At 40.9% G+C, this 22,374-nt stretch overlaps 1 protein-coding gene across 1 annotated transcript in view; it reads right to left on the minus strand.

The window, feature by feature from the left end:
* Positions 1 to 21,152: 21,152 nt before the first annotated feature.
* The window catches only part of pamr1 (peptidase domain containing associated with muscle regeneration 1), a 67,308-nt gene continuing 66,086 nt past the window's right edge, over positions 21,153 to 22,374 (minus strand). The window contains exon 14 of the mRNA XM_034176847.1: positions 21,153 to 22,360. Within this exon, the coding sequence (XP_034032738.1) occupies positions 21,782 to 22,360 (579 nt within the window). The 3' untranslated portion in view covers positions 21,153 to 21,781. The remainder of the gene's footprint in view (positions 22,361 to 22,374) is intronic.

Consider the following 22,374-nt stretch of genomic DNA (forward strand, 5'->3'; position numbering starts at 1 on the left):
GGCTGCTGCAGGAAAGAACTGACGCATTATCTTTTGGATGTGGTCGGGAGTGCAAGGAATTTAAAAGTCTTAGCACCTGATTTACGAAAGGTTTGCGTGTGCAAAATCATATGCAAAAACATCATTGCTGTCACAAATACACTTGCATAGTAAGTTACTAACAGTGCGCAATGAGGATTATGTCTGTCAAATGCACAAAAAAGCACATATTGTCAATTTTGCACGTTTGCTTTCATGAAGATGCAATTTGGTGTTTGTCCACCCAAGTGTGCAAAACTGTGGGAGGAAACAAGCAAATAGGTGCTGGTAGTGTCTGGATTTTTCAAAGTTTGAAACCTAGATGTTAGATGATTGCACTTGACAGACTGCTGTTCCAGTACAGAGGTTGCACAGAATTTAAAATAATTATATAAAAAAAATATTTGTTGTAAACATTGAACATATTTAATTTTAATTTGTGCTTGTTTCTTTAAGAATAAAAGTCTCCATGGGTAACAGGTAGACCAAAAACAGATACAAAAACATATCATAGTCTACGTGGGACATCACAGCTAGTGTGCACGTGATGCACACTACTTGAACATGTTCATAATAGGTATAAAGAAAAAGTAATTCAATAAAGCCAACTCTATGTTACCCATAAGATAGAGAGAACAGATGAGTCTTTAATTTGAATTTGAATGATTCCATAGAATCAGACTGTTATATCTCAACAGGCAGACGAAGCCACTAAAGAAAAAGCTCTGTGACCTGCTGACTTCTTCTTAACCTTTGTAACACAGAGTAGTCCTGCATCCTCAAGCCCCTTTCACACTGGGCCTGCTTTGAGTTGTGTCATGACAATTCCAAGTTGATGCAACCGAGTGCTGAATTGATGCAGCCTAACACCACAATACCGTGAGGGATGCAAAGGGTGATGCGAAATGGATGCCAAAAATGAAACATGTTTAATTTTTTTCTGCGTCAAGCACAGGACGCAGAAAGAAATTTGTTTTCTCACAAGTTGAGGGAACTTAACGGTACTTAGGGCCCCTTCACACATAGTGCGAATTTGATCAAAGTGCACATGAAGCAGGAATTGTATGCAAAACGTGTAAATTTGTAGCTGCCTCAAATGCCTCGTATACCTGTTGCTACAATTTGCGCACACCAGCGGCTGGAAGACAGAGTGTGCGCTGTGTGAGTCCACTGAACCCTCTTGCGGCAGGTGTCGGCCAAATTCCAGCTGACACACATGAATATCTAACAGCACTTGTTTGGCACTTAGAAAATGTGTGGCCATTCGTACTATCATCATGAAAAGTCAGCAGACAATCACTGTTGAGCTGGATGTGAAATTTGTCTAAGTGCCCCATGACTGTGGAGTTGCCGAGTACAAATGTGATGTGCCAGAGTGCCGGCTCCCCCCAAAACACATGTGTCATGACCGGCCCTGTTCCAGGCTTTGATCCCTTTTTTGCCTCTTTCTTTGCGTCATCTTCTGTTCCTGCTTTGATTTATTAGTGGTTTATTTTCATCATGTGTTTCTTCTATGTTCTATTTTGCTTTGTCACTTTGTTTCCTTGCTACTTTTATATTTTAACCATTGTGCAGTTCCATTCTTGGTTTGTTCAGCCAGTTTGTGTTTTCATTGTTTACCACTTGTGTTGTGCTTTAGTGTCAGGTTTTGTTATCTCAGTCTCTGTTTTATTTTTAATTTGTTTAGCCACTTTGGTTTCTCAGTCTGTTCCAGTTGAGTTTTGTCTTAGTGTTTTATTGTCTATTATTCTCAGAGCAGTTTTTATGAAGTTTATCTTCTGTGTTTGTAATCCTCTGTTTTGCTTTTCAGTTTTGTTCTTAGATTGCACTTACATCCCGTTAATTATGTTCACTCCACGCCCTGCACCTGCCTTTATGTTTTTTCCCTCAATTTGATTCTGTCTGCTTTGTTTCACCTCACTCACACTCCCTACACCAGCCCAAGTATCTTTGCTCCTCACATCACTCTCTTGCACAGTGTTTGATCTTTGTCTACTAACCACGCCCCCTTTTCTGGAATCTTCCCTCCACACCTGCACCTTGTTACGTAATTAGTCTGCACATGCACATTGTTCACAGCACTTGTTACTTAAGCCCTTACAGTCTCACAGCACACCGCCAGATTGTTGTCTTCGTACACTTTCCAGCGCCCATTCACAGTCCTGATTTTTGTCTTGCCGTGTTCTGAACCTTGCTTTGTATTCTTCGACCATGCCTCTCGCCTCATCTCAGATGTCGGTGTTTGCTTGTGCCTCTGAACCCTGCTCGAGTATGACTGTGTCTCAGCCTGACCCTGTTTGTACCTCTGCTGCGCTGACTAATAACTTGTGTACGAAACCCAAGCCTGAATTAAAGACCATGATTTCCTCCACACCAAAACCTGGTTTGGGAGTCTGTATTGCAGGTCCAGCCGCTCCTGGTGACGGGCTCCCGTCCGTCATGACACTCATGCACAAACTGTCGCACTGGGATCATGCACACCTCCCTGTCAGCGCAATGTTTCGTGGTGCCCTAATTCGAACTGTTTCGCCTTAATTCGACCAAATTTGCACTATATGTGAAGCGGCCTTTAACGTGACTGGATGCCACACTCATACAATATAACATTACCCGACGCCAATTTATGATTCCTGCTGTGCTCCATTGTTCAAATCAAATAAAATAAAATCAATTTTATTTATATAGCGCCAAATCACAACAAACAGTTGCCCCAAGGTGCTTTATATTGTAAGGCAAAGCCATACAATAATTACGGAAAAACCCCAACGGTCAAAACGACCCCCTGTGAGCAAGCACTTGGCGACAGTGGGAAGGAAAAGCTCCCTTTTAACAGGAAGAAACCTCCAGCAGAACCAGGCTCAGGGAGGGGCAGTCTTCTGCTGGGACTGGTTGGGGCTGAGGGAGAGAACCAGGAAAAAGACATGCTGTGGAGGGGAGCAGAGATCAATCACTAATGATTAAATGCAGAGTGGTACATACAGAGCAAAAAGAGAAACAAACACTCAGTGCATTGTTGCCAAGCTATAAATCATGCAGGATTGTTGTCAAACGTTTTATAGCGTGTACACAATGCAGTAAAACTATACCGCTCAGAGCACATGTGAACAATTAAAAAAAAATGCTCATTGCAGCCTGGCTGCAGCTCCTCGCGATCACCTCCTCAAGTTTTCTCACGACTGTGTTCAATAAAGACCATAAGTCCTGCTCAAACAAAGACCATAAGTCCTGCTCACAGACTGATTGCCAGAGACAGGACATGTCCACATCCAGTATACTCCTCATGGAGGACATCTCCACATCCACTTATGGACTGTTCGCGCACACGTGAGAGCGAACAGCCGGCTGCAGCTCCGCGGTCACAGGAAGAATAATAAACTTTTAACAGAAATCAGAGCGCACACCTGCAGCGCTGCACAAGAATAAATATAAACTAGAAGAGAAATCAGAGCGCACACCTGCTCATTTTACAGTCTGGCTGCAGCTGAGCTCCTCAGCGCTCTCACCTCCTCAAGCTTCTCCTCAAGCTGCTTTTTTGTCTTATCCACATCCACAAACAGCTTGTTCTGTTTGCAGCAGTCCACTAGTTACTCTACTTCTTTCCTGTAAACCAGCTCATCACAGTTGCTGAAGAAGCCAACCACTGTAGTATCATCACCAAACATGACAATGCTATTGGAGCTGTACTGTGCGCAACAGTTGTGAGTCAGCAAGGTGAAGTGGAGTGGACTGAGCACACCACCCTAAGGGGTGCCAGTGCTTACTGTGATGGTTCTGAAAGTGGTGAGGCCAATGTGTAATGACTGACACCTCTTGGTCAAAAAGACCAGGATCCAATTGGACAAGGAGGTGTTGAAGTCCAGCTGTCCCAACTTCACAAATAGCTGCTGATGGATGGTAGTGCTGAATGCTGAACTGAAATCAATGTACAACATTCTAACATTTGTCCCTTTTGTTCAGGTAGGTGAGGGCCAAGTCAGGGGTGTATAATATGGCTTGCTCCGTGTGGCAGATGATAACATGATAACAGGTGAGAGTGCTCCTGCATATGACCGCCTGGCTTAGGGTACTATCTTACTGGGCTGTGACAGCCTGTGAATGGCAATTGAGAGGGAAATTACTTGATTTTGTGCAGAGTTTGCTTGGTGGTACACTTCCTCACTTCACTCACAGGGCAGTGCGAGCGTTGCACCTGGATGTTGAACTGTTCAAAGTTGGCGAGGCAACAAGGCTATGCTTCCAGTATGCTCCCAGAATTGTTGCTGGTGTTGTGCGACCCTCTGAATGCACGCTCTGGGACTCCTAATGTGAGAGATTCATGAGAGAACTGTGGGAGGGGTGGGCCACATGTACGAGCTGTTGGGGACCACACCAAAATAGCAGAGATGATCGGAGAGGAACAGCTGCTTCTGGAAGTGGCTGAGCTGCTACCAGTCTGGTCACAGTAGCAGCGTACATCAAGAACCTTGTTTGAGCTTTCTGGACTTGCGCATTTAATGTGGTGTTTTGTTGTTGTCGTTATTGTTGTTGTTCTTGTTGTTTTTTTTGTTTTTTTAGGAGCACAAGTCTGCAGGAGTGGAGCACACAGTGCTGTCATCTTTAATCTTTTTTTTGTCAAGAGCGTTCTCTGTGTTTGTGTGTGTCTTTCTCTCTGTCTTTGTCTCCGTGCCTCTCTCTCTCTCTCTGAGGATGTGTGGTATACTTTGATGTACTCCTTATGAGGACAATGCACAATTAGTGAGGAAATATGACATCATGCTTTCATGAAACGGCATACTGCATCCATATCCAGCTCTCCCACAGCACGCATATGTGTCTTCAATCCGGGAGAATCTTTTTCTAAATGCTGTGCCGTGGAAAAGTGATGTCATCTGTTCATCAGAGCCAAAACTGGCACTATCTTAATTTGGAAGCATTGTGGCCCCTATCGGCCACCATAGTTAACAGAACATTACCCATTACATAATGTAAACTGGTGCTGCAGGCCAGGTCAGATATGAGAGCATACATTGATTCCCTGTGTTGCCACCAGAGGGCTGTGTGATCATTTCAAAACTGACTGTGACCACAGATTCACCACAAAGTTGTGAACATGAATGCTCAAAAATGGCCATTTTTTCAAAATTTATAACCATGATTGGCCGTTAGTCCACTGACCACCAGATCACCATATTAATTTGACACAAAAAGACTAAACCAATTTATATGTTTTCTAGCGTTATCTCTATATTAATAGCCTCTGTATGCATGTGTGTGTATGGCTTTGATCACAGAGAAAATGGGGAGAGGTGACATTTGCCATTTTGTATGCTTATGTATTTTGGGTCAAGGATGAACACCACCAAAACGGAACGTTGATAGGACTAATATTTTTGGAGAAACTACAGATATTAGTTAACAACAGTGATCAATGAATGTTGATAATTAAATTCTGGACTCACATGCCATTCCAGCAGGGGCAGTAAGTCATCTATATATGAATAGCCAAGTGGCCTCTGTGTGCATGCGTGTGTATGTGCGTGCATTTAACTTCAATCAGGGACAAACCAGGGAGAGCTGACATTAGGCATTTGGTATGCTTTTGTATTTTGGGTCAAGAATGAACACCACCGAAATAGAATGTTGATAGGACTAATATTTTTGGAGAAACTACAGGTATTACAACCCCAATTCCAATGAAGTTGGGATGTTGTGTAAAATGTAAATAAAAACAGAATACAATGATTTGCAAATCCTCTTCAACCTATATTCAGTTGAATACACCACAAAGACAAGATATTTAATGTTCAAACTAATAAACTTTATTGTTTTTGTGCAAATATTTGCTCATTTTGAAATGGATGCCTACAACACATTTCAAAAAATCTGGGACAGTGGTATGTTTACCACTGTGTTACATCACCTTTCCTTCTAACAACACTCAATAAGCGTTTGGGAACTGAGGACACTAATTGTTGAAGCTTTGTAGGTGGAATTCTTTCCCATTCTTGCTTGATGTACGACTTCAGTTGTTCGACAGTCCGGGGTCTCTGTTGTTGTATTTTGTGCTTCATAATGCGCCACATATTTTCAATTGGCGACAGGTCTGGACTGCAGGCAGGCCAGTCTAGTACCCACACTCTTTTACTACGAAGCCACGCTGTTGTAACACGTGCAGAATGTGGCGATGTTGCTTGGATGGCAGCATGTGTTCCTCCAAAACCTGGATGTACCTTTCAGCATTGATGGTGCCATCACAGATGTGTAAGTTGCTCATGCCATGGGCACTAACACACCCCATACCATCACAGATGCTGACTTTTGAACTTTGCACTGGTAACAATCTGGATGGTCTTTTACCTCTTTTGTCTGGAGGACATGGCGTCCATGGTTTCCAAAAACAATTTGAAATGTGGACTCATCAGACCACAGCACACTTTTCAACTTTGCGGCTGTCCATTTCAAATGAGCTCAGGCCCAGAGAAGGTGGCGGCGTTTCTGTATGTTGTTGATGTACAGCTTTCGCTTTGCATGGTAGAGTTTTAACTTGCATTTCTAGATGTAGCAACAAACTGTGTTAACTGACAATGGTTTTCTGAAGTGTTCCTGAGCCCATGCGGTAAGACCCTTTACACAGTGATGTCAGTTTTAATGCAGTGCCACCTGAGGGATTGAAGGTCATGGGCATTCAATGTTGGTTTTCGGCCTTGCCACTTACATGTAGAAAGTTTTCCGGATTCTCTGAATTTTCTGATTATATGATGGACTGTAGATGATGGAATCCCTAAATTCCTTGCAATTGAATGCTGAGAAACTTTGTTCTTACACTGTTGGACTATTTTTTCATGCAGTTGTTCACAAAGTGGTGATCCTCACCCCAACTTTGCTTGTGAAAGGCTGAGCCTTTTGGGGATGCTCCTTTTATACCCAATCATGACACCCACCTGTTTCCAATTAGGTGTTCTTTGAGCATTCATCAACTTTCCCAGTCTTTTGTTGCCCCATCAAAACTTTTTTGAAATGCATTGCAAGCATCCGTTTCAAAATGAGCAAATATTTGCACAAAAACAATAAAATTTAACAGTTTGACCATTAAATATCTTGTCTTTGTAGTGTATTCAATTGAATATAGGTTGAAGAGGATTTGCAAATCATTGTATTCTTTTTATTTACATTTCACACAACATCCCAACTTCATTGGAATTGGGGTTGTAGCTAACAACAGTGAACAATGGACATTACATTCTGGCCTCACATGCCATTCCAGCAGGGGGGCGGCAAATCACTCAAAAGCAAAGTGGCCTCTATGTACATGTATGCATGTGTGCGTGTACCTTCAGACACAGAGAAACTGGGGAGAGCTGACATTTGCTGTTTGGTATGTTTACTGTATGAAGTAATTTGTTGATTAATTAGCACCAGTAAATGCTGACACATACACCAACAAACAGCAGACAAAATGAGTCTCAAATCTGATGTTCCTAAACATATTGGTCCTACACCTACAAAGCTTATATAAGTGGCCACAAATCACTCATAAGAGAGAGTGTAGCCAGGACTATAAAGCATGGATTCTGCCTCTGGAGTTTGTCTGGCCACATGAAGGTGGAAGAGGCCAAATTGGTGCCAACACACATTTTCACTCCAATTTCATCTTATCTGTTTCCTGTCAGTTTGCCTGCTTGCCCGTTTGTTTTGGCCCAGCCTGCTTCTGTTCACTGACCTCGTCTCCCCCTTAAATGGCATTGTTTGGAGTGAAGTCGTATCTGATTGCCTGAAGTGTCACTCAAACTCAGCCTTGCTCGTTCATGCATATCTCTGTTTTTGTCCTGTTTGCAGGTTGTGATTGGCATTTTAACACAGAAATATGTCCTATGGCTCTCCTTATATCTGATCTTATTTACGGTATCTTGCTGTGTTTATACACTGGCATCTGTGCAGAATGCTGCGGGATCAAGTCCTGACTTTGATGAGAGCCTGATGCCCCCCTTTGTCTTCACATAGCAGTAAAAGGCATGCAATTCCAATTGGATGACCAAAGAACTAATGAAAGGAATTGGGCACCCTATTTCATCATGCTATAGCCCATGCTGTATGTTACTCTAACCAGCTCAGGAATGAGTATGAGACTTACTTACGGACTTATCCTACAAAGGATGTGTGGGGAAAAGTGTTTTGATGGATGTGAGCAATACAATTCACACTTTTGTTGTTCTGTGCATGACATCAAATGATTACTTCATTGTGTGACATTTTTTACTTCTGTTTGGTCATATTATGAGTATGGCATGAACAGTTTAGTCACTGTGTCTGATATTATATGGGGCATATTCAGTGTTTCTGACATGCAGTCAACATGTTGCAAGCAGGCTAGTCTTCCCAGAAACAAGGCAATGCTATAACAAATCAAACTTGAATGCAGATACGTATGTGTAGATTGATGTGACCCAAACAAGGTTACCAGCTCCTGTTTTCTCACTGCTATGTAAGCAGGCTAGTCTTCCCAGAAACAAGGCAATGCTATAACAAATCAAACTTGAATGCAGGTACGTATGTGTAGATTGATGTGACCCAAACAAGGTTACCAGCTCCTGTTTTCTCACTGCTATGTTTTCTCTTTCACAATTTTTGGTTCTTCTATCCACTGTGTCCAGGAGATTCCAGGGCAGAGGTGTCTGGCAATGTGGATACCATTTCAAGAGAACAAAGGTCCAGGTTTTTAGGGTCCTGGTGCTCCCTGTCTTAGTGTACAGCTGTGAAACTTGGATGCTAACCAGTGACTTAAGGTGATGATTGGATCCTTGGTACTTGTATTCTGGGGATCTTTGGATACTGCTCGAATGACTGTGTGTCAAATGAATGGTTACTGAGAGACACTCAGATCGGTAGTGAAGGAACATTAGCAAACATATCTATGGGCATTATCCAGCTCGCAGGTGCCCCACTGTTAAGGACCCCAGCAACTGCAGAAGCCAATTCTCTGGGATAGACAGCTACTTCTAAGAGGGCGGGATGGACTGGGTGTCTGCCTGAGTGGTTGCTATCGAACAACCAGGTGGTTTTATGGTGGAATGGATGTAGCAACGTATGGCACCAGCATATGCTCCCAGATAAAAAAGTATATGTTTTTGTTGAGTAAAAGGCATGTTCACTTCTTTTTGTTTTACTACTTTTGAAATACAGTGATGGCTTATGGCACCATTCATCAAAACAATGTTTATTAGGTCTTGATTTTGGTCCAGACAAGTCAATAGGTACATTAGCCTGAATGGAGGCTTGGTAATGGTTTCTCAGGTTCACAGTCCAGAGATACTTTGCTACAATGTCTCAAGCTTAATAAACCTCAGAAGCATTCAGAAATACCCTCGAAATGGTTCATTTCTGTAGTGAACTTGAATATTCAACTGTGGAGATCAGACAGGAATCCCCAGGGACTATGATGTTTGCAGATGACATTGTGATCTGTAGTAAGAGTAGAGAGCAAGTTGAGTCTAGTCTGGAGAGGTGGAGATATGCTTTGGAGAGAAGGGGAATGAAAGTCAGTAGAAGCAAGACTGAGTACATGTGTGTGAATGGGAGGGAGCCCAGTGGAATAGTGCAGTTACAAGGAGCAGAAGTGGTGAAAGTAGATGAGTTTAAATATTTGGGGTCAACTGTTCAAAGTAATGGAGAGTGTGGTTAAGAGGTGAAGAAGATAGTGCAGGCAGGGTGGAGTGGGTGGAAAAAGGTGGCAGGAGTGATTTGTGACCGAACAATATCTGCAAGAGTGAAGGGGGAAGTTTACAAGACAGTAAATAGTGAGACCAGCTATGTTGTACGGTTTAGAGGTGGTGACACTAACAAAAAGACAGGAGACAGAGCTGGAGGTGGCAGAGCTGAAGATGTTGAGATTCTCTTTGGGAGTGACAAGAATGGACAAGATTAGGAATGAACATATCAGAGTGACAGCTCAGGTGGCACAGTTTGGAGACAAAGTTAGAGAGGCGAGATTGAGATGGTTTGGACATGTGCAGAGGAGGGACCCAGGCAGGAGGAGAAGAGGGAGGCCAAAGAGGAGGTTTATGGATGTGCTGAGGGAGGACATGCAGGTGGTTGGTGTGACAGAGGAAGATACAGAGGACAGGGTGAGATGGAAACTATTGATCTGCTGTGGCGACCCCTAACAGGAACAGCTGAAAGGAAAAGAAGAAGGTGGCAGTAATTCAACAAATGATTGTAACACAGCTAAACCCCAAAAATACTGGAGACATAAAGAGCTATGTGGACAATCTCATACACTGCACATGCCTCTGTGTCATATAATTCTGTATCAATATGCCTTTTCAGTAGCAGGAATGAGAATGTCTGAGGTCTGGAAAAGGTGAAGCACTGTGAATACTTTCCATATGCACTGTGTACGATAATTTCCTTTGGGATTAATACAATTTTTCCTTATTCTTACAGGGTACTGTGTATTTTAGCTGAGAACTGAAGGGTACAATGCAATTTGTTCTTCTCTGCCATTGTGCCACTGGGCTCATGCAACTGTGTATGCGGTGAGGTGGTAATTCTGCAACATAATTTTTCTTATTCCTCCTTGATGAGTCAAATCCTTGCTGGACTTTGACCATTGAGAAGAAAGCCAACAATGGATTTTCAAGCCAGCTCAGACATACCTACCCCGGAGCAGGGACTTATCTCACCCTAGTAAAAGGCCCAGAAAACTACATTTCAGGGGCAGTCCCTGTGGTGGAGATGCACGCAAAGGTGTCAGAAATGGGCTTAATGAAATTTTAGTGGGTGGACACCATCACACATCATTCTGTCAGCATGAAGGCCGGTCGTCAATTTATTCTTCTTTATGTCTGAACTCAAAGCGTTTCTCACTTCACAGGGCAACACAAGCTACTGGAAAACATTTTTCTTACTTGTGGTGACATGTTGACCCTTTGCCTCTCTGGTATTAACTATGGAACCTCTCATGGTCTCTGTCCAGATACATCAATCTCTGTCACACGCTAGTCAGGATTTAGTGAATTGTGGCACATGTTCCTACTTTTGATGCCCTATGAGCTAATGGGGCCTGTGAACAGACAGACTCCCAGCCCAAGTGGACTCAACTCTTCTCTGGGAAACAGGACACAAGACTAAGCTGCTGTTCAATGCCAAATGAACATAAAGAAGGAAGACAGAGAGACTTTTATAAGTGCTCCTGCAGATTGTGTGTTGTGGCAATTTTCCATGGATATTTTAGTCTTCACTAGGTGCAATAAATTGTTTGAACATTAACAGAAATAGTCCACTTTATGTTTCATTTTAGTTTATGTTCCTTTTAACCCTTTCAGGGCTTAAAAGGTTAAGGATAAACCTCACCAGAATTATGTTAAAATGAAACTAGAAAAATTAAAACAGTGTCTCAAGGAAGATTAAACGGAATAATTCTTTGGCAAGCACTGATCATTTTACTCATGCTTTTGAGAGTTCACCCAAACCCTTTATAATGACACCTGATGCATAATGATTTGAACCTCTGGCAAATCATTGTTTTCACAATACAGTGCGCTGCTCAAGGTCACTTGAAAGAAGAACTTCAGGTATCGACATTGACATTATTGTGGGTTGCAATGATGATGGTGAGAGTAGATGTGTGATGAATGGGAATAGCATAGAGTCTATTCACAAATGAAAATTATCACAGAAATCATCAAACTTCTCAAAAAAAAAAAAAACTTGAAAAATGTCAAAATAATTTTGAGCATTAATTTGGGAGTTTCTGATTTCAACATTTTCCTATGATGCTTAGCGTATTTTGGCTTGTGTCTACCAACTTATATACAATGTGTCATCTTGTGAACCTGGTCAGTTAGCAGCTGTGAGTACAAGTGAGTTTAGGCACCCATCTCAAATTGTCAGGGTTTGAGTTTTGCCTGCTTTTACTTCTTGGCTTTGTGGTTGTGTTTTTTTTTTTTGTTTTTTTTTTTTTTTTTCAGTTACTTTCCGTTTTGTTTATTCTCTTGCTGGGGTTTTTCTGTTTGGGTCTGTCTGTCACTTTCTTTCCTGTCTGTCTCTGCTGGCTCTTGGTGGTGGGTGTTGCCCTCTCTCTGGCCACACCCTCCTTCTGATGTGTTCCACACACACCTGTTATCTTTCTGCACCTCATCACCTGGGTGTATTTAAGCTCCCCATTGTGCCTTACTCCCTCGCCAGATTGTAGCACCTTGTGCCTATTTCCAGCTCAGTAGCTTGTATTTCCTTGCCTTGCTTTGTTTGCCTCATTGTACTTTTGGACTACCTGCCTGTGTATCTCGACCAAGCCTAAGCCTGATGATTTTGTCACTGCTGCTCTTTTTGGACTGCCTTTCTGTGTACCGACTCCAGCCTCTTAACCGAGTAAACGCTTTAACTCCACTGAGCTGTCTACCTGCATCTTGCATTTGTGTCCAGCCCGTTTTGCCTGTCAAGCCTGATAGCAATCATGTTAGAACCTTGAGTCAGAAAAAGTTTGGCTGGTATGGAAAATGCAAAAAGAAAAAAGAAACAACCCCACAGGATTCTTGCATTTACTTTTACTACTACAACCCCTGGCAAAAATTATGGAATCACCGGCCTCGGAGGATGTTCATTCAGTTGTTTAATTTTGTAGAAAAAAAGCAGATCACAGACATGACACAAAACTAAAGTCATTTCAAATGGCAACTTTCTGGCTTTAAGAAACAGTATAAGAAATCAAGAAAAAAAGATTGTGGCAGTCAGTAACGGTTACTTTTTTAGACCAAGCAGAGGAAAAAAATATGGAATCACTCAATTCTGAGGAAAAAATTATGGAATCACCCTGTAAATTTTCATCCCCAAAACTAACACCTGCATCATATCAGATCTGCTCGTTAGTCTGCATCTAAAAAGGAGTGAACACACCTTGGAGAGCTGTTGCACCAAGTGGACTGACATGAATCATGGCTCCAACACGAGAGATGTCAATTGAAACAAAGGAGAGGATTATCAAACTCTTAAAAGAGAGTAAATCATCACGCAATGTTGCAAAAGATGTTGGTTGTTCACAGTCAGCTGTGTCTAAACTCTGGACCAAATACAAACAACATGGGAAGGTTGTTAAAGGCAAACATACTGGTAGACCAAGGAAGACATCAAAGCATCAAGACAGAAAACTTAAAGCAATATGTCTCAAAAATCAAAAAATGTACAACAAAACAAATGAGGAACGAATGGGAGGAAACTGGAGTCAACGTCTGTGACCGAACTGTAAGAAACCGCCTAAAGGAAATGGGATTTACATACAGAAAAGCTAAACGAAAGCCATCATTAACACCTAAACAGAAAAAAACAAGGTTACAATGGGCTAAGGAAAAGCAATTGTGGACTGTGGATGACTGGATGAAAGTCATATTCAGTGATGAATCTCGAATCTGCATTGGGCAAGGTGATGATGCTGGAACTTTTGTTTGGTGCCTTTCCAATGAGATTTATAAAGATGACTGCCTGAAGAGAACATGTAAATTTCCACAGTCATTGATGATATGGGGCTGCATGTCAGGTAAAGGCACTGGGGAGATGGCTGTCATTACATCATCAATAAATGCACAAGTTTATGTTGATATTTTGGACACTTTTCTTATCCCATCAATTGAAGGGATGTTTGGGGATGATGAAATCATTTTTCAAGATGATAATGCTTAATTTAATTTGTTCATATACAGAACATCTATTCCTGCATTTCAGGTCACCAACACATTCCAACAAGTTGGGTTTGGGGAAATTCCATGCTAGTAATGAGGTTTTTTTTTTTTTTAATGAAATAATGATGTTATTTCAAACAGGTGATGTCAACAAGTGATTGTAAACATGATATGGTACAAAAGCAGTAGCCACAAAAGGCTGAGTCTTTGAGGAACAAAGAAGAGAAGATCTCCTTTTCTAAACAAATGCTTAAAAGCAATATTCCTCAAAGATTGGAAATGAGTTGTCTATTTCTCCCTCTGCAATACAAAATACAATATCATTAAACAATTCAAGGAATATGGAGTAGTTTTAGTGCATTGTTTCTGTGTAGGCTCTCAGTTGTCCAGGTGGTTTCCATAGTAGAGAAGCTTGAATCTTCGACTGGACTGGGTTACTTGACGTGAGGACGTTTCGCTTCAAATCACAGAAGCTTCCTCAGCTAAAAATCTTGCTCTGGTAGTCTGACTTCTGTCTTGACTTGTAGAGAAGAATAAACCAGAAGCCAACAAAAGCTGGAGTTTTTTTTAACCTAACCAGACCCCTCCTACCAAGAGGCCGACTGCTATAGGCTAGTGACTAAACAATAGCTCTAATTAGCACCTATTGTGCTCTAGTTAGCACTCTCCTAATGATGGGATGGAAGCCTCCCTTGATGGCTCCTTTGACGACTCTCCTGATGACGTGAATGACTCATTACCATGAACAAAAGACTGAAACTGCTTTGACCTGAGTACCCCATTGTAAACAGGGGACAAAGCGTGTCTGAGACCCGCCCCCCGGTTAAGGCTGGGTTTCAACTGTTTTACAAAGAATGCTTCCTTGACACCTCTCTCAAACCATTTCTTCTCTCTGGCTAAGATTTTAACTTCCTTGTCCTCAAACGTGTGGTTAGTGTCTTTCAGATGGAGATGAACTGCAGACTGAAGTCCACTGGCGACCTCTCTGTGGTGCTGGTATAGCCTCTTGTTTAAAGGTTGCTTAGTCTCACCTATGTAGTGTTCATTACAGTTTTCCTGACATCTGATATAATACACTACATTGCTCTGTTTGTAACTAGGGATCCTGTCCTTAGGGTGAACTAATTTCTGTCTCAAGGTGTTAACCGGTTTAAAGTAAACTGGGATTTTGTGCTGTCTGAAGATCCTCTGTAGTTTTTCCCCTACTCCTGCTACTACAGAGGATCTTCAGACAGCACAGGGTAGGAGGGGTCTGGTTAGGTTTAAAAACTCCAGCTTTTGTTGGCTTCTGGTTTATTCTTCTCTACAAGTGTCAAGACAGAAGTCAGACTACCAGAGCAAGAATTTTAGCTGAGGAGGCTTCTGTGATTTGAAGCGAAACGTCCTCACGTCAAGCAACCCAGTCCAGTCGAAGATTCAAGCTTCTCTACTAGTTTTAGTGCAAAAATTCCTCAGACTGCATAAAGAACAGTCATTCATCAATAACTGATATAACCACAGGGGCAAGGAATTTGGGAAACCTTTCTCAAGTACTACAATATGGAGTTATGGTTGATGTTGCTTAAGTTAATAAAAAGAAGTCACCAGCCAGAGTCCAGCTCCTTTATTGCGCTTCTAAAAGCAGATCATGTAATTAAAAAAAAAAAAAATCAAATAAAAAAATTAAGTTCTTTAAGAGATCATTGCAAGTAAAACTTTCTCTAAACTCACTTCTGAATAATGAGAGAGGTTTAGAATGGAAGTAATTGATTGAATATGAACACAGAAAGAGGAAGTGATCTGTGAAGAATGTGTTCAGTATAGGAATGTGAAACCTCAGAGCACGTCAGCTGTTTATTTTTTGGAGTAAACATAAGGTGTTGCTTTTCACAGGAAAAACAAGAGTTTTTTTTCAATATTAGAATTTTACGATTTTTTTTTTTAACTCTACAGTGTCATTTTAACAATCTGTATCGAACCCTGCAAAGTGCTGGGATTATTTCTCAGAGGTGATCATACCAGTATTGATTTGTTTCTCTGAAGGTACAATTTTAACTCTGCTCATGTGTTCAGTGGAAAAAATTGAAAACTGAATTGTTTTGATGCAGGATGTGCATTCAAACACAACCCGAGGCCTTTATCTGTGATATTGTCTTTTTTTTTTAAGAAAAAAAAAATTAAACCACAACAGTGTTAAAGAATTCTTTGTACTTTAAATGTGTTACAGTTAGGAGAACAGTCAGGAACTTTGTACTGTCAAAGTGTTGAATGTATATAACACACTGGATGGTGTTTAATTTAATTTTCAGAAGTGTGGAACTGTACAAACTGAAAAAAGTGTTACAATCAACTCTGTCAGAGTTCATTTAACACTGGTCTGTTTGCTGTACACTGTGTAAATGCCACAAGATGAATTTTAGTAATCACAGTGATGAGGTTGACAATACCCGCAAAACATCCTGATTTCTGGTATTTTAATACAGTATGTACATCCCTTGAGTCGTATGAATTGGTAGAGTAATTCAGTACATTACAACCTATATACATACAAATGGCTAAATCCACAAACACAGAATGGATTTTTGGTCATTTTCAAGTTTGTTACCTCAGTCTGAGGGACATAAAAACTGAAGTCAATGGATGTAAATTTGGTGCACAACATGTGTGTTGTCGTAGTACCGTTAGACCAGTGGTTCATAATTCTGATCCCATAAAGACACACGACACAGCTTATTTTGAACATGTCTGAACTTTGCAGATACTTGATGAGTACAAGTTAGAACTTGGAAGCTGCTTTTTCTATAATCCAACCTCCACATTTTCACAACCTACAAATAAAAATACACAATAACAGGTTATACACTTATTAAATTCAGAGCTCTCAAGTTGAGATACGCTCAAGGAGTTATTTTCCACCAAATCTTGTCTTGCAGGTCATTCACCCTATTGAGATATCCCATAATCCCTTGCACGCCAGAGAGTCACTGCAGTCTAAACAACATAAAGAAACCACATGACAACAATTGCAAATTAACATTATACTACCAAAATGTAATTTTTTATGCTTTTCATCACATTAATAAGAGTCTGCATGCATGAGACCCTGAAAACTTGCTAAAACAATATTCCAGATAATCTGCTATGTTTAACCTGCATGGAATTTAATGAAAGCAAACTGAATTTCAGACATTTATATATATATATATTACTCTGGAACAAACTGGACAAACAATGCTGTAAAGGACAATAAGTAGGACATTAAAGAGCAAACTTCACTTTCCCCCAGAACGACATGAACAGGAACAGATCACAGCTCACAGCGATTCCCATTGAAAATAATGAAGAATCAACCTGAGCTTCTCGCAAGTTTTACATACAACAAACACAGTAACGTCTAAAAACCCAGATAATATATTCACCAGAATTTTAGGCACAATACACAGAAGTTTATGTTGCAATGTTAATGCTGTTGTCCATGTGCAGCCTTATCAGAGCATCTCAATGCAGTTCTCAGTGTTGATGAATGATATCTCGCAGTGCAGCAACCTCTTTGATGTTTTGTGAGATTTTGCGGGATTTGAACCCTCAATAGGGCGAATAGCGTTGAAATGTTGGAAAATGTCATGCATTAATTAGCATGAGAGCGTGACAACATGTTGAGTCTCGCGTCGAATGCATGAGGACCTGACAGGACCGCTTTAAAGAGTGAGTCACTTTGATTCCAAGTGTGTCTGCACTCAAAAAAATTACTCATTGGATGAACTCAGTTCAATTATGTGAAGGCTTTCCATCTAATAAATATATGTAGCCCTAACTAAAAAAGCAAATCCATGCAAGATAATTTAATTAAATTTAGTTGAGACTACCTATATTTATTAGATGGAAATCCAATCCATTGAGTGAGTTTTTTGAGTGTGTTACCTGTCTCTGTCCTTGGACTACTTGCTTTACCTGTATGTTCCTGGTACATCCAGTTGTAAATCCATAGCACCCTTTCTGTGTAGGCTCTCAGTTGTCCAGGTGGTTTCCATAGTAGAGAAGCTTGAATTTTCGACTGGACTGGGTTGCTTGACGCGAGGACGTTTCGCTTCAAATCGCAGAAGCTTCCTCAGCCATCAGGAGAGGCTTCCGTCCCATCATTAGGAGGGACAGCTGCCCTGTCATTAGGAAGGTGCTAACTAGAGCATAATAGGTGCTAATTAGAGCTATTGTTTAGTCACTAGCCTATAGCAATCTGCCTCTCAATAGGAGGGGTCTGGTTAGGTTTAAAACTCCAGCTTTTGTGGCTTCTGCTTATTCTTCTCTACAAGAGTCAAGACAGAAGTCAGACAACCAGAGCAAGAATTTTAGCTGAGGAAGCTTCTGCGATTTGAAGCGAAACGTCCTCGCGTCAAGCAACCAGGTCCAGTCGAAGATTCAAGCTTCTCTATATAGCACCCTTGGCAAGGAGAGGAATCTGTCATGGATCTTTGTCCATTCCAGAGGAAGTCAGGCACTCTCATTGCTTCATGTTATAGTATTTGGGGACAAGCACCAGCCTGATGGGTCTGCCTAGGTCTTACTGCTCTGTACTCTTTTGTAAGTAGAACAAGAAGGCATAAAATGTGCAGGACTCGGATCCCTGAGGACGAATGAGGATATTTTTATAGTCAAGACTGATTTCTCTCTTCTTCACTGGGGTCACCAATGTGCAGTTTCCCCACAATGAATGTACATATAGGCAATAATTAATTCACAGCCTTCAACAGCTTTGTAGATGAAAGCAAGACATGCATCACATGTGACTCACTGGAAGGTGAACAATCTGCATCAGAACCTGGTGGCAAACTATATCAATGAACTTACAGTATTAATCAATAAAAAAAATAAATATATACAGTAGTGTTCAGAATAATAGTAGTGCTATGTGACTAAAAGATTAATCCAGGTTTTGAGTATATTTCTTATTGTTACATGGGAAACAAGGTACCAGTAGATTCAGTAGATTCTCACAAATCCAACAAGATCAAGCATTCATGATATGCACACTCTTAAGGCTATGAAATTGGGCTATTAGTAAAAAAAAAGTAGAAAAGGCAGAGTTCACAATAATAGTAGTCTGGCATTCAATCAGTGAGTTTGGCAATTTTGTGGAACAAACAGGTGTGAATCAGGTGTCCCCTATTTAAGGATTAAGCCAGCACCTGTTGAATGTGCTTTTCTCTTTGAAAGCCTGAGGAAAATGGGATGTTCAAGACATTGTTCAGAAGAACAGCGTAGTTTGATTAAAAAGTTGATTGGAGAGGGGAAAACTTATACGCAGGTGCAAAAAATTATAGGCTGTTCATCTACAATGATCTCCAACGCTTTAAAATGAACAAAAAAACCAGAGACGTGGAAGAAACTGGAAAACAACCATCATAATGGATATAACCAAAATGGCAAGGGCTCACCCTTTGATCAGCTCCAGGATGATCAAAGACAGTCTGGAGTTACCTGTAAGTGCTGTGACAGTTAGAAGATGCCTGTGTGAAGCTAATTTATTTGCAAGAATCCCCCGCAAAGTCCCTCTGTTAAATAACAGACATGTGCAGAAGAGGTTACAATTTGCCAAAGAACACATCAACTGGCCTAAAGAGAAATGGAGGAATATTTTGTGGACTGATGAGAGTAAAATTGTTCTTTTTGGGTCCAAGGGCCGCAGACAGTTTGTGAGACGACCCCCAAACTCTGAATTCAAGCCACAGTTCACAGTGAAGACAGTGAAGCATGGTGGTGCAAGCTTCATGATATGGGCATGTTTCTCCTACTATGGTGTTGGGCCTATATATCGCATACCAGGTATCATGGATCAGTTTGGATATGTCAAAATACTTGAAGAGGTCATATTGCCTTATGCTGAAGAGGACATGCCCTTGAAATGGGTGTTTCAACAAGACAATGACCCCAAGCACACTAGTAAAGGAGCAAAATCTTGGTTCCAAACCAACAAAATTAATGCCTTGCAGATGTGAAGAATCATGAAAAACTGGTTATACAACTAAATACTAGTTTAGTGATTCACAGGATTGCTAAAAAGCAGTTTGAACATAATAGTTTTGAGTTTGTAGCGTCAAAAGCAGATGCTACTATTATTGTGAACACCCCCTTTTCTACTTTTTTTTTTTTTTTACTAACAGCCCAATTTCATAGCCTTAAGAGTGTGCATATCATGAATGCTTGGTCTTGTTGGATTTCTGAGAATCTACTGAACCTACTGGTACCTTGTTTCCCATGTGACAATAAGAAATATACTCAAAACCTGGATTAATACTTTTTAGTCACATAGCCACATAGCACTACTGTTATTCTGAATACTACTGTATGTATATATATATATGCTTGTGCTGTTACATTCCTCAGAATCGGGTGTCACTAATGTCTAGTTACATTAGTGTTTGTTAGCAGTCGCCAGTGTTGCCACAGTTACTTTGAAAAAGTAATCCAATTACTGATTACTGATTACTCCTTGAAAAAGTAACTTAGTTACTTTACTGATTACTCAATTGTAAAAGTAACTAAGTTAGATTACTAGTTACTTTTTTAGTTACTTTCCCCAGCTGCCGACAACAACCCACGTCAACATGACAATGATACCTGTTTTGCCAAAACTCACTTTATAGTCACCCTTTCTTGACTTCAATGAAAATAAATACTTGTTTTATAAAAAGTAAAATAAAGACCTCTTTCTTGACCTCATATTTAACTGTTGACAGCACTGTAACAGTAAAACTTACAATTTCTAACCTACATTGTTTATAAATGTAACTATTAAATTCTAACATTTTTCTAACATTTAAATTCTCTCTAAACATTTTACTTGTTGAAATTATTATTATTTTAAGCAATATTAGTAGTTGTAAAAAACGGCTTCAAAACTGGACCTTTAATCTAGACCCCCATTCCATCTGGATTCGCCCCTGCTTTGGCGTTTGAGCACAAAGAATGGATAACATTTATTTATGCAGAAAACATGACCAGATTTACAGGTAAGAAAGTTTTATTGCGTTTTCACATCATGTGGTCCTCAGAAAGAGAGTTTAGGTGCATTTGAGTGGAAAATAGTGTTAGTTGTTGACGCGTCGTGGAGGATCAGCTGTTTTTAACGAGACGACACAGAGCGGCTCAGCTCAGAATTCTAAATAAATGAGGGGAAAAAAGTATAAAAATGTCTTTGTAAAGCTCAGTGCAGGTGTGCTGATCACCGCGCTTTAAGAGGTGAGGACGAGTCGAGCAGCTGCAAAAAACCGTGGATGAAAAGCTCACAGCTCGCTTAAAGTGGGAAGTTCAGTCGAACCCCGACCTCCTGCCCACGGACCAAGTTTAATGCTGCTATCGACCCACAATGAAAAATAATAGTAACGCACAGTGACATGGAGAAGTAACTTTAATCTGATTACTGATTTGGAAAGATTAACGCGTTAGATTACTCGTTACTAAAAAAGTGGTCAGATTAGAAACGCGTTACTAAGTAACGCGTTACCAGCATCACTTGCAGTCGCTGAGCACAAAGTGATGGTTGAGTTACTGGTAAGTGGCTCATGCAAAACAGCTGTAGATCACTAACTGGAATCAGTGGGAACTTACTGGCATTATTTTCCATAAATAACTTTATCATGCAGAAAAACTATCAATGTGGCTGTTAACTAATTAATTGACTTGACCATGCGAGCTTAAATGTAGTCAGACGCATTGAATGCTATCAGAGCATCTGCTTCTCTCTGACTTTGGTTCAGTTTACCAGAGTGAACTTCCATTTCAAGAACTTTTTCATAGTTTTTGAGGTTGGGAAATTTTAGTGTGACTACTGAAAGCCACTACAGATTTGGTGTGGTTGGATGATCAAAAGTTTGTGTCTCTAGAGTCTTGATTGGCCTAACACTGCAACCAATTAAAGTACATAAGCACTGTCGCAGGTCCCTAGGGACAGTATTAAGAACCACTGAGTTGTATCATTGTGCTGTCCAGTGTTGCTTCTGCACTGAGATAGAAAATGCCCTTGTGGTGAGACCAACACCAGGAAAGAGAAACACATTTCAGAGGACAAATGTAGTCGAGGCTGAAAAATGGACAAATATTACAGAAGCATAAGGAGGAACAAACACAAAGCAGAACTGTTATTTCATGTTATTCTCAATCCAGTTTTTAAAGTTTGCTACACGTGTGTAGACTGTGTAGAGTTCAGGGTCACACTCTCCTTGGTCATAGCCAAAGCTCACCAGTCCCAAAAGTCTCCACAGCCCTTTGTTTTCTGCCTGCACCTGTGCGAGGCTGAGAGACGGTTGCTGGCTGGTATCTTGGTAAACAGAGGTTGGTGGTAGGACAAGGATACCCCCAGTGTCAGAGGGACATATGCTGGCAGGTCCATAATCAGGCTTTTGGCTGCCACAGAGCATGTTGTCTGTGACACTGACTGGCACACCATTTCGAGCATACTGCTGTTCACATGGAACAATGTCAGCGAGGTAAACAAGCCCAACCCTTGCCTTCTCATCTGGCCCTAAATCTGAATCGGGCAGCGGAGACCAACCGGTCACAAGCCCTTGCCCAGAAGTCCCTTCCTCTCCCTGGCTATCTGACAGACAAAGGGGTAGGACTTTCTCCCCAATCCGTGCTTTGTCCAGTAATTTGATCACAGCTATGTCTGAGTCGAGTATATTGGGATCATAGTTGGGATGAACTACAATCGAGGCCACCTAAAGGAGGAAGA

This window comes from Thalassophryne amazonica, chromosome 8 (assembly GCF_902500255.1).
Source record: "Thalassophryne amazonica chromosome 8, fThaAma1.1, whole genome shotgun sequence".
Taxonomy (NCBI): domain Eukaryota; kingdom Metazoa; phylum Chordata; class Actinopteri; order Batrachoidiformes; family Batrachoididae; genus Thalassophryne; species Thalassophryne amazonica.